Source organism: Desmodus rotundus, chromosome 2 (genome assembly GCF_022682495.2).
Source record: "Desmodus rotundus isolate HL8 chromosome 2, HLdesRot8A.1, whole genome shotgun sequence".
Lineage (NCBI taxonomy): Eukaryota > Metazoa > Chordata > Mammalia > Chiroptera > Phyllostomidae > Desmodus > Desmodus rotundus.
In genome coordinates, this window is record NC_071388.1 from 86,075,171 (window position 1) to 86,087,203 (window position 12,033).

At 39.4% G+C, this 12,033-nt stretch overlaps 1 protein-coding gene across 12 annotated transcripts in view; it reads left to right on the forward strand.

Moving 5' to 3' along the window:
• Positions 1-12,033, forward strand: part of BBX (BBX high mobility group box domain containing) — a 257,308-nt gene that overhangs the window by 203,943 nt on the left and 41,332 nt on the right. For 11 of the 12 annotated variants that reach the window (XM_053918337.2, XM_045186058.3, XM_024578149.4 and 8 more), the window contains one exon: positions 3,402-3,482. The exons of the other annotated variant lie outside the window; for it this stretch is intronic. In XM_053918337.2, coding sequence (XP_053774312.1) covers positions 3,402-3,482 — 81 coding nt within the window. The remainder of the gene's footprint in view (positions 1-3,401; positions 3,483-12,033) is intronic. 12 annotated transcript variants of the gene reach the window in all.

Genomic DNA, 12,033 nt, shown 5'->3' on the forward strand with positions numbered 1-12,033 from the left:
AAGTCAGAGGGCTAATCTGGGTGATTCAGGCAAATAGGCAAATTTAAGGCATTGGCACAAGTGAATATAAGCAATAAGTACAAATTTAAGGCATTTGTTTTCATGGTGAAATACTCAATGTGTTACAGAATATTACACTAAAAAACCCCACCATATACTCACACTGCAGTTAATCAGTGTGAGTATTATGTGTTTTATTGGAAGCATTAATATTTCTTTTAAGGTAAGGTAGAGTAGTCATCTCACATTGTTCATTTGTTCTTCGGTTCACTTATTTATTCAGTTATTATTGGCCATTTCCTCCCAGGGTATGATGTTTATGATGCCTCTTATAATTGCAGAAGACTTCACCATTACCTAATTTGCTTTTGCTCTTTAGCACCTGTTTCCTTAGTGTGCTGTCCTGCCTCAGGCCAGCTATAAAATTAGCAGATTAACATCCACAGTGAGAGTTTTTCTTGCACTTTTGCTCTACCTCATATACTGTTACACCAAACCTTTTTTATCAAAACATTCGTAATAACCAGAGGAGAGACTACATTGGAGTTAACAGATTGTCACGCACCAGGAAAATAAAAAGCAAAGCCACGAACATACTGTTCAGTATGGCCCACTAGTGCCTTTTACCAAGGAGTGTAACATAATGTACATGTCTGCCATCAGTCATTGGAAAACATATATTAATTATATTGTTCTTACTTGAAAGGATGCATGTATCTTAAATGGAAAAAAATGGGGGCGGGTAGGAATGAACAGTGGTATAACAAATGGGCATTTTACAAACTATGCTTATAATTGAAGCTGTCAGATGAGACGGGATCATTAGAGAAAAACGTACAAATAAAAATAGAGGGGTGTTAAGGTAAAACTCTGACAAAAACTATTTAAGGGATCACTACAGAAAGGAGAGCCAGCAAAGGAGAACAAGGAGTGGCCTGAGAAGTGGGAGGAAAACAAGGACCCTGCAGTAATAAAAGCCTGGAGAAGAGTCCTCCAGAAGGAGGGTCAGCTGTGTGGGGTACTGCAGAGAAGTCAAGATAAAGCTCAAGCTGTGGACATTAACATATGTTCAGTTTTTTTGGCTCCCACCCCAATTAATAAGCCAACGACTCCTAGAAAGCATATCTTGTCACTAAGATATTCTATGAAAATTTTACAGTTATGTAAGTTTTGGGCTAAAATACATTGATCCTTCCCTACACATGCCCCTTTGAAGATCAGGTTTCTGGCAACGTTCAGCATTTGAAACACTGCCCTATACCTAAAAATAGATAAAAATCCTCCCATGGGCAATGATAAAAATTGTTCTTACTAAACATCGGTGATTTCTTTTGAAAGGCTAAGAACCATTCTCAAGCCCTGACTCAGCCGAGCATAAACTCAGGTGGCAGATAATACATCCACCGCATTAGGCGTAGGATATATAGAAGTAAACAAACACATACAGAATCAGGGAGCATTCGAGTCAACCTACAGCAGCAAAAGTGACAGCAGAGGGAGCCAGTGAAGAATAGAAACAATGTCTTGGGCTATCAGTGCAGCACTGTACCCAGCTTCTTGTCCTTCAGTAATTCTTGAGGGTATTGTATAGTTATGTGACAGATTTAATATTCTACTAATTATTAAATAATAATTTTCTGACATTGCAGTGTTTTATTCTCCTCCATTTTTAGTATATAACTAATTTTTGGAATTGTACTAAAAGAGTCTATGTTTGTTAGTGTTAATAATGATAGATCCTTATTACTAATAAATGCATCATTTATTGAAAGCATAACATGGGCTAAGCACTGTGCCAAACTCTTCATTAACATAAAATCTAATATTTACAACACAATATGGGGCAGGTATTATTGTTTCTGTTTTGAAGACGAGGTAAACAAGTCTCAAAGTCTTAATTATTTGCTTAAGTCCACACAGAAGGAAGTTACTGAAGGCACATCTGTCTGACACAAAAGCCATGTTCTTTCTGTTACGCAACTTTGGTTCAAGGGCCTGGCATTCATCGTTGGCTCTTCATTTTTTTAAGTCACTGAGAATCGGTGGTTATATTAATGTGTTTGTTTCTCTTATTTAGTCTCTAGTGATAAGGTGAGTAATTAAATTCAACTTGTCTGGAAAAAGTAGAAGTAGCATATATCAGAAAATTCAGTTAGAGGAATTTTTTCTAAACTTCAGAAAGATTGAGCCCCATAAATTTTTCTTCTAAAGAAAAAGTAAGATTGGGATATACAAGACAAGAGTCTGTTAAAAATGTCAGTACCTAGGAAGAAAAAGTCCTTAAAATTTACTACACTAGGCCCTTCTAAATAACCCAGGTAGCTTATTAAATACCTGCCTCTATGAAGGCCTCTTATGCAGCAGGTGGTCTGTGGAGAAGCCCCTCCAGCAACAAAGCACCCAGTCTCTCCCGGAGCAGACAGCTCTGGAGAACGCCTAGCTGGACTGGCAGGATTGCCTCCTACACTGAGCTGAGAGATACCTCTGTCTTTAAACTGAGAAAGAATTCGGAATCACACAGAATACAAAAATCCAGCTAGCTGCTCTAATGATGACACAATTTCTCCGGGAGAAGCATGCTTTGTATAAAGATCCTTAACATGTCCTTCTCAGCTCCTTATGGAGTTAGGCTAGAAACTGAAATGAAATTTTCATATAAAAAATGAGAAAGGATAGTGTGCTGTTCATTGCTATTGGTGTTTGCTGCTGTTTCAGCCAAACTTGAAGGAGAGTAAGCAGTCAACGTAATGTTCTATGTATATGTACTATAAATGTGTATTTACTATAACATAGGTCCTTAATTGTACAACTTATTCAGATTTGTGGTCTTGATTGTCAATCTCTGTGTGTACATGAGAACATACTTTCAAAGCCACAGCCAGTGTTTTATGTGACATTCTTAGCCTCCCCAGCTCCTGCCGTAGTGCCTAGGGCATTGATACTGGATTCTCCAAAAAAAATATTTGACTTGATGTTCTTTCCTCAGAGCTCCTGAATATATTCCTTAAGAAAAATTAACTAATTGCTTTAGAAAATACAAATGGATTCTAAATAGCTCTTTTATATTTGACCCCTTGATGAGTTGGTATTTATATAGAAATGGAAATATGTGTCTCCTTATAAGATTAGAGGATTAAATTGAAAGCCCGCAATATAAAAGATAATAGTATTGTCATTAAACAGCCACCAAAGTCATGCCTCTTTTTGTTACTATCTTAGGGATTATTTACTAAAACTAGTTTCAAAATTATCATCTCAGACATGCCACATTTCAGATTATTTGGTACTTAGGAGCAGTGCTGTTCTCATAAACTACGGAAAGTTCCTGAATGTGTATGAATGAGAAGCAGGGATTCTGATACCACCATTAATGTTCTTTATGTGAATTGCTTTCAATACAGATTTCTTCGAACACTTCGCAGTTGAGTGGTGCCGACCCTGTAAAACGCTGTGGAAAGTCTGCACTCTTTCAACTAGCAGAGGCAAGTTTCTAAGAATACACTGAGATAAGCCCTGCAGAGACAGAAATCGCAAAAAGCCAATCATAACACTATTCCTTAAACTGTACCATCTCACCTTTGACGTAAAGTGTTTTGTATCTAATTTTCAACGATGAGAGGGTTAACCTTTAATTCAGAGGGGGGAAGAAAGTTGTTTTGCTACTGAAACTCCTTACGCATCGAAAAAGGTTACCCAGGGAAGTTGTGAAATCTTTTTCAGAGGTGGTATTTTAACATAAGGTCAGTTTTGTCTTTCTCAGATTCGTTAAATAAGTCCAGCCTGAACCCAGAAGAATGGCCCAGGTCGTTTTCCTCTTCACTGATTCTCTTATAACATCTATAAATCTCCACAATGAACTACTTTTTTTATACCAGGTGGTTGATGTTTTAACTTTTGTTTCTTTTAGTGAAGAACTCAAACGACATGTTGGAAAGTCTGGTTTTATAACACATATCAGTTGTACATGTGATGGGACATGGATTTAAAATTTGTTTGGCAAAGTAGAAAATGTGTTTTCATAAACCCTGTAAGGGACAAAACCCTCACTTGGTGGGGATGGCAGGGGGAGGGAGATGCCAGAAGCAGTTTTGAGGGGCGGGTGAGAGCAGGGGGAGCTGTGGCTGCTGTGCCTGGAGGGAAGCTGCTGTGCCTGGAGGGAAGGTGTGAAAGCGCATCTCTGTCTTTAGCTCCAGGACACCGTAGTAACAGTTCTTTCTGTTGGTGAGACAAATTAGGAGGTACAGAAATGGGTAACCAAAGGTCTCTTACAGCATCAACTTTTTCTTTTCTCTTACGTTTCTGGCTTCCTCCGCAATTCCTGTTGAGGGTTTTTTGTTTTTGTTTTTTGTTTTTTGTTTTTCTGAGTGATGTAGTTCTTTCATAAATCTTTTGTAGTTTGTTAACTTAATGGGATGACCTGTCATTTTTCTAAATGTTGTGATAGCTTGTATCGTAAAAATGTAGGAGTTTCAAATATCTTAATATTAAGCTTTTAAAGTCTAACCAGATATATATATTAGAAATATAAAAATACTAAGGCCTGAAACAGTAAAGACTCCCCCCCAAAAAAACCCAGAATTATCTACTAGAGGGCAGGCCCCTTGCAGTACAGGCTTCCCCCTCTAGGCAAGTGTTCTAGGAACCCATCTGTGTCAGTGTACTAGCTGGAATAATTGTAAGAGGCTGCATTCGGCTTCAGTGAATTTTTTTTTAAAGACTCAACACTTTTGCCCATTTCATGATGGGTGATTTTAGAACCTGTCCACACCACACTTGAGTGTTCAGCAGTTTTTGACCAAAACCAGCTTGACCTCCCCACCCCATCCTGCATTCACCTGATCTCACCCCAAGCGACATTCTTTTTATCTCCCTGGATGAGGAAAGTCCTCAAAGGGAGGAAACATTTTGCCAATGTGGAAGAGGTAAAACAAAAAATGGCAAAAGCACTAAAAGGCATCAAAATTAACGAGCTCAAAAACTGTTTTGAGCAGTGGAAAAAGGTCCCTATAGATGTACTCCATCGCATGGAGAGTACTTTGAATGTGTCTGAAGTTTAAACACGTAAGAATGAATACACAATTTTTTTAACATATAAATTTCGGGGTTTTGGCTCTCTCCTCGTAAACAGTAGAGCAAACTAATCCATTGTTATCTGACGTTAAGCTGACATGGTACTTCTTGTGTAAGACAAATTCAGACCCAAATAGAGTTCTAAAAATGACTAGAAAATTTATGAAGACCACAGGGAGTAGTTTTAAAAAGAACTGGTTAAGTCAGTAACAAAAGTATTACTTCCGGTAGAATTAAAATGGTAAGAATCTAGCAACAAATGTGCCTTTGGAGTTAGAGTTATAAAGAAGTTAGTAAACTGAGAGACTATGAGGCATGAATTTGTCTGACATCGTTAAGACTATATAGATGGTCAAGACAGTTTATTTGGAAGAAGTTACTATTTTTCTTGAGTAATAGGAGTGTGTAGCCCTCTTCATTTCTTGGTTGTATGTGTATACACACATATACAAACACATACATAGGGGTTTTATTTTTTATTTAATTATAAAAGAAAAAAACATTAATTTGGAAAGATATATGCACCCCTGTGTTCATTACAGCGCTATTTACAGTCGCCAAGATGGGGAGGCAACCTATGTGTGTCCATTGATAGATAAATGGATACATTCAGTTTTTTAATTAAACTAAATTGTAAAACAACCTTTCGATATTAATATATCTTTATTAACCAGTAATGTATTTTAAAAGTATGCACCTTTGAGGTACTTTGCTGTGGAGGGGTGATGTTAGAAAAATGAATTTGTCTTATTTTCTTTCTTTTGCATAAGTCATTAAAAAAAAAAGGATTTCCTATTAAATCAGAGCTCATTAAAAAGAACACTCTTCTAATTTGTAGGGATGCATCCCAAACATGAAGCAGATGCTGTGGTTTAACAGATGTTTGAATGCTGGTATCATAATTTAAAGGGGTAAAATGACTGCAATAAGCCTATTCCAATTAGAGCAAATCAGCTTATACTCAGACTTAGTTTCTTATAATATCTGAGTAAAAAATATATGCTTTTCATGAAACAAGGTCGCTAAAAAAATAATTTACCAAGAAAATCTTCTCACATTATATCTACAATGTAAATATGATGCCATAATGCTAATAGATTGTATTTTAGAATAACATCCTAAAAGCCTTCCCAGTTTCTAATTAAACATAAATATGTGCACAATGGATTAATCAGCATCTCCAAATAATCACCAGTAGAAGTAAGCTTCCTCAATTTTTTAATCTGATGTGTACTTGATGCCCATTTTTCTTGAACAAAACATTTATTAATTATATCGGGTACTTCTTTAAATAAGTATAACAGGATTTTGATGAGTATTTTTTCTGTTGGTCAGAATTGGTGGTATTGTCTGAAATCTGAAGGAACAGCTCTGAATTTGCATATTCCAAAGGGAAAGCCTTCAGGAAACCACCTTCAATCTGGGTCAGACCCTGCTCTTGGGATTTATGAAGAGATGACCTAATTCAGCTACTATCCCATATACTGACTACTGCCGAGGTTTCTCCTCTCATCCCTGCTCTAACCCCCAAGTCATCAATGAGTGGGGCAATATCATAGGCTATCCAGTCATTTAGAATATTTTGGATTTTTTCTCTGTTTTGAGGAGGAGAGGCAACTCTCAGAGAACCTCTGGTAAAGATTGGGAGTGGTACCTGCAAGAAGTGGCAAGAAGCAAGAAAGGTTTTAGACATAGATTTACTGCTGTCCTCTTCGCCTCTCTGAGCAGGCAAAAAAAGAACTGCAGGAAGTTGGCAGCAGGGAGAGACTTGGAATGGCCTGCTGCATTCTGTTTTGGCATTGCACAGATGTGTGAGTTTCCAGGGTCAAGTGGACAAACAGAAAGTAGTTCAGCTTGATCAGACTAGAGGCCATGGGACAGTCTGGGGAGGGGCTGGCAGAGGTCTAGCCTGGGACAGCAGAGCAGGCTCACACATTAGGAAGTATTCCATAGAGACCGCTTTGCTCAGGACACTCTGGTGAGCTCCCATAAACAGGGGTGATGTTCAGCTGGTTTGCGTCAGTACAGCTGACCTGATACTAAAATACTTGGCAGTTAGTACAAAGACTGACCCAAATGCCCCGAGTACCCTTACAGCAATGCTACCAGCATCTCTGATCCTTCCAGCAACTAGAGGACCCTGTTCAGCCCTGAGACAACATCCCTTCTGACTGGTTTGCAACCCTGTCTATTAAACACTTTGTATGTCATCCCTACACTCAGTGTCCCCTCACAAGGTCCTTCCATCTTACATTGAGTTAATTAGCAGGAACAGACAAAAAAAGACATAAGTATGGGCAGTCAGTTCTACCTCTACCATTTCTTCTATCCTCTAAACCAAAAGCTCTAGGCCATGTGAAGAAAGGGCCAGGAAGCAGCCAACCCAAGAATTAACCACTTAACCCTTCCCCAGTTCCATTCCTGTAGGCTGGTGTGAGAGGAGGAGTGAATGAGACCTCCCAAAGACAGAAGTTGTTGCTTGCAAGAAACGTCTTCTCTTCGGTGAGAAGCAAGAAATATTACAGTCCTATATTTATTGCTGGGCCCTGAACCCACTTGTGCAGGCAGAAAGAAAATTGGAGAAGTTGACAGCAAACACAAAGAGACTTGGATGGGCCTTTGCTCTCAGTTTTGGTATTATCTGGGCTCCTCTCTATTTCCCTGGACCCTGGACCAAAAGATACCCTGGGGAAGGCCCTTTGAGCATTTGATTGTCATTTTAAACTGGATTGATTGGTAATAGCTGAAAGTGACCTGAAAATTCTGGGATCTGTTCCAGGTATTTTTCAGGAATTACTCCAACTAGGAAGGGAGATTTGGCATAGAGCTGCTGAGGTCAGGGAATTGAAAAAATATAATCCTTTATGTTTGAACCTCCATCAGGTTCATACTGTTCAGTTAATCAGTTCCTTATTTGGCACAGATACTAGTATAATGTATTGTGTTTCCTTTCATTCTGAAATTAATTAGGTTAGGTCATGTAAAGATCAGCACAGCAACAAAGCATCCTCCAGAGATCATTGTGTATTATAGTTGCTGTAGTTGGAAGATGCTCAGAGACATCTTTACCTGTACATTTTAGCAAAGAATAGTTCTACACTTGAAGGTCTCTGGTACCAAAATTGCCTAGTATAATAAATGGAACAGTTTATTCATTTATTCTAAGGACCAATAATTATTGAGGGTCTACTCCATGCCAATAACAGTGGGTGTGCTGAAGCTTCCTGTCCATGCGAAAGTGATGATGATGAGGTGACTTGGGAGCCTTCTTCTAGGATCAGTGGCACAAGAACAGTTTACCCCTAGGTACAGTTCTGGTGGTTGGCGTGCCACTAGGAGCTGGAGCAGAAGCCTAACATTATTACCATTTGTCTTCTAATTTTTCTGAAATGATTTTGTGTGTTCTTTTATAGATTCTAGATTTTAATTGCAAGTTTTATAATCTACCATTTATTATTCCTGTGTGCTAGACACTTACTTTATATGTACTCATTGAATTCTTACATCCATCCTCTGAGGGCAGGCACTATTATCATTCTTCTTTCACACGTTAGGAAGCAAAAGGGCAGAGAGCTTTTGTGCCTTCCCTAAGGTCATGTAGACAGGAAGTGTTAGGGTCTCAGTAGAAACCTAGGCAGTGTATCCCCACTGCCAGGGCCCTTCAACATTGGGCTATTCTAGTACCTTGTTTTAGATGAATGTAAAAGCCTGCAGGTTGCTCATTATAGGAGTTTGCGTATTACAGAAGGCCCTGTGGAAGACAGCTTACTCCTACACATGTGTATACAGCTGAATAAGATGACAGATTGTTCAAGACTGCTGTCAAAAATGGAGCTGATATTTCCTTTTATAAAAGTGTCTGTAATTTTTAAAACTGCCAAGATACATCTTACACACTTAAATAAGTGCGTATTTGTGAAATTTGGAAGATACCGTGAGGGCTTTAGGAAGTTATGGTGTGTGACTCCTGTCCTCCAGGAACTTGTTCTTCACTTGCAAAGAAATGAGATACAAAAAGTTAAGAAAAAAGCAAACAAAATACAACCAGAGACATTGAGGTTGGGAACAGTCTAGCAGTGGCCAGGGGGGAGTGGGGTGGGGACAGTGGGAAGAGGGGATTGCAGGAACTATTATGAAGGACACATGGACAAAATCGGGGGGGATGGTGGGGGTGGGGGAGGGAGGTGGGTTCAGCTGGGGTGGGGGGGAGGGAAGGGGAGAAAAGGCATACAACTGTAATTGAATAACAATAAAAATTGAAGAAAAAAAAAAAGTTAAGGGATGAATAGTGCAAATGGTGTCACAGGGTACCATGCAGTGAAAAGACAGAGTTCCACTGGAATGATGAGTGACACACGGGGTGGATGTGTAAAACCAGGAAAGGAAGAAAGTAACATGAGCAGGAGTGTTCTGGGGCCCAGCACTGGGTAGAGAGCATGAAGATGGGTCTTGAGGGAGTTGTTGGGGAACAGAGGTTGAAACTGGCAGCCAGCTTGCAGAGTTGCTTTGTTTGGCCCATAGTTTGTTGACCTGTATTATAGTTCACATTTGAATTAGCAGCTAATACTGTATTTTAAAATTACAGATTTTGAGTAAATACAAATTTCTCATTTTCTCATGAAAATTTAGAGATCTGAAAATACTGGACTAACCTTCCTACATAAGAACAGTTGTTCAGAACTAATAGGTGGTCACCCCCTTGTAGAGGTGTTTGCTATACAGATGTGACCATCTTCTCCTTTCCCTTCTGAGGCCAAGAGTCATTGCCGGCACCCACTTGTCCACCTCCCTGTTTTATACCTGACCACCCATACGTAGTAGAAATCATGACTTGTGCATAATTCACCGGAGAGTTAAGGCTACAGAAAAGGATTAAAGGCAGACAAACATGATATGAGTAGATGACAAGTAGGTCAGGCTGGCAGGAGTGCAGGAGATTTGTGGAAAGTGAAGGTAGAGTGTAGCTGCAAGTTGGAATCAGCAGGGTGTTTATTGTGAAAAAAGAAATTTCTACTTGAACATAATGAAGGAGCCATTGGAGATTTGGGGCAAAGGTATGCAGTGTCGAAAGCACCGCTTGAAGAGAGATTTGGCAGCTGTGTGTAGAATGGAGTAGAAAGCCTCTGTGGACATCCAGGTGTGAGAAGACAGGAACCAGGAGAGGGAGAGCTGGCAGTGGGAACAGGGGGGCAGAAACAGACAACAGCAAACTTGCATGGGACTCAGTTGGATGATTGAGTTGATGTGAGAGGCAAAGCAAAAGGGGTGTCGGAGAGGTGACTTCAGCTCAGAAGCTGAGTGTATGGGAATGAATGACTTCCCAAAGTTTGACCCTGACCTTGGAGCTCTATTGAAGCCTGGGTGTTTGTGGACAAAGAGGAAGCCCAATAGTATAAAAGAAGAGGAAAGATGCTTAGGTGAAGAGGGATAACTGAAGAAATCCAGTACTAAAAATGTCAGCAAGAGAGGGGATTGCCAGCGAGGTAAATAATTGAGTTTGGAGAGCAGAGACCCATGTTCCTCGAGCACAGAAGAAAGGTTAAAAATGGTCACTTCACCACTGCTGAAGGTGGCCTGTGGTACTTGTCTGTGTTGTACATTTCTTCTTCATGAGATCAGTTGTGTGTTAAGGTGAAGCTGGAGGAGGATTTCTCCAGATACACTCCTTGTATATAAAAAAGCAAGATTGTAGATCTGGTGGGTCCAGGGGAACTGGAGACCTTAACCCTGTTTATTAAAGAAGATGGAGGCATTTTCAGAGGCCTCGACTCCTCTAGTTTTTCTTATATTCTAACTTGCAGGAACCAGTTATAATTGAAAACAACTATAGATCTATTCTACTATCCATAAAAGTGAAATCTTGTAGGAAATTATGGCTCACTTTAAGAAAACGTGAATTATGATAAAATTACAGAAATTATATCCCATAATGAAAAAAGTAGGAAATCCCATCCCTCCAATCACAGTAGCATTCCCAACCACCGCCAATTGTAGGTGGTGTCAGGCTGAGCTGTGACTTCAGGTTCTGTTGTGCCCTCATTTATCATGGATGTGCGTTATCCCTTCATCTTCTTGTAACGCCTTGAAGCCCAGAATCTGAGTGTGCAGATCCCACCTCAGCTTCCCCTTCACTGTCATCACACAACTGAATTCTGATACTTATTTGAGGAGGCTTCTTATTTGAAAGTGGTGTGTTTCTTTTCATTTTGGGCAGAATTGTGAGTCATTTTTAGAAAACCCCTAAAACTGCATTTCATTCCCGCATTGCACACACTTGCTTTTCAAGGAACTAGCATACAGGAGTTCACCCAATGACCTCCCTTGGTAGCTGGCCTTCTGGAGCATGGGCCACCCCCACTCCATTTGGACTTTTCAGAGATGGTACCATTTCTGAAGAAATAGTGGGCAAAGAGAACATTTAAACCACCATTTCACTTGGCCTAATTGTTTCAGCAAACCAAATTGTAAACTACTTAAATGCCTAGATTTTAGTGTTGAGAGACACTCAGACCACTATTCTGTGACCAGCTATCTTTTATAATGAAATTGAGTTTTTTAGCAATTCTTTATTCTCTGAAACCATCAGCTAGTATATTTTTATGGCCAAAAAAACCACAAAAAACCATTCTGGTCTTATTGAATTATGGGAGAAATGCACATCTTGGAAAACACTGCTAAATGCCATCCTTAGGTTATGTTTACACTGTTTTGGCAGATAATAAGCCAGTACAAGATGATTGTAAACATACCTTGGCTGCAAAACATTTGTTTAGTACTAAAAAAGCAGAGATTTTGAAACTTCTTGATTAGTGTCAGTGGGTCTGTTTTCACACTGCCTTGTTTTTAATCTAGCTGGTTTCTTTATAATAGACAGTGAACGAAGAGTGTAATTAAGAATGAAATAATATGGTATGGTGCCTTTTGGAACCACTTACCCATTTCTTTGTACCAATTAGAGACTCT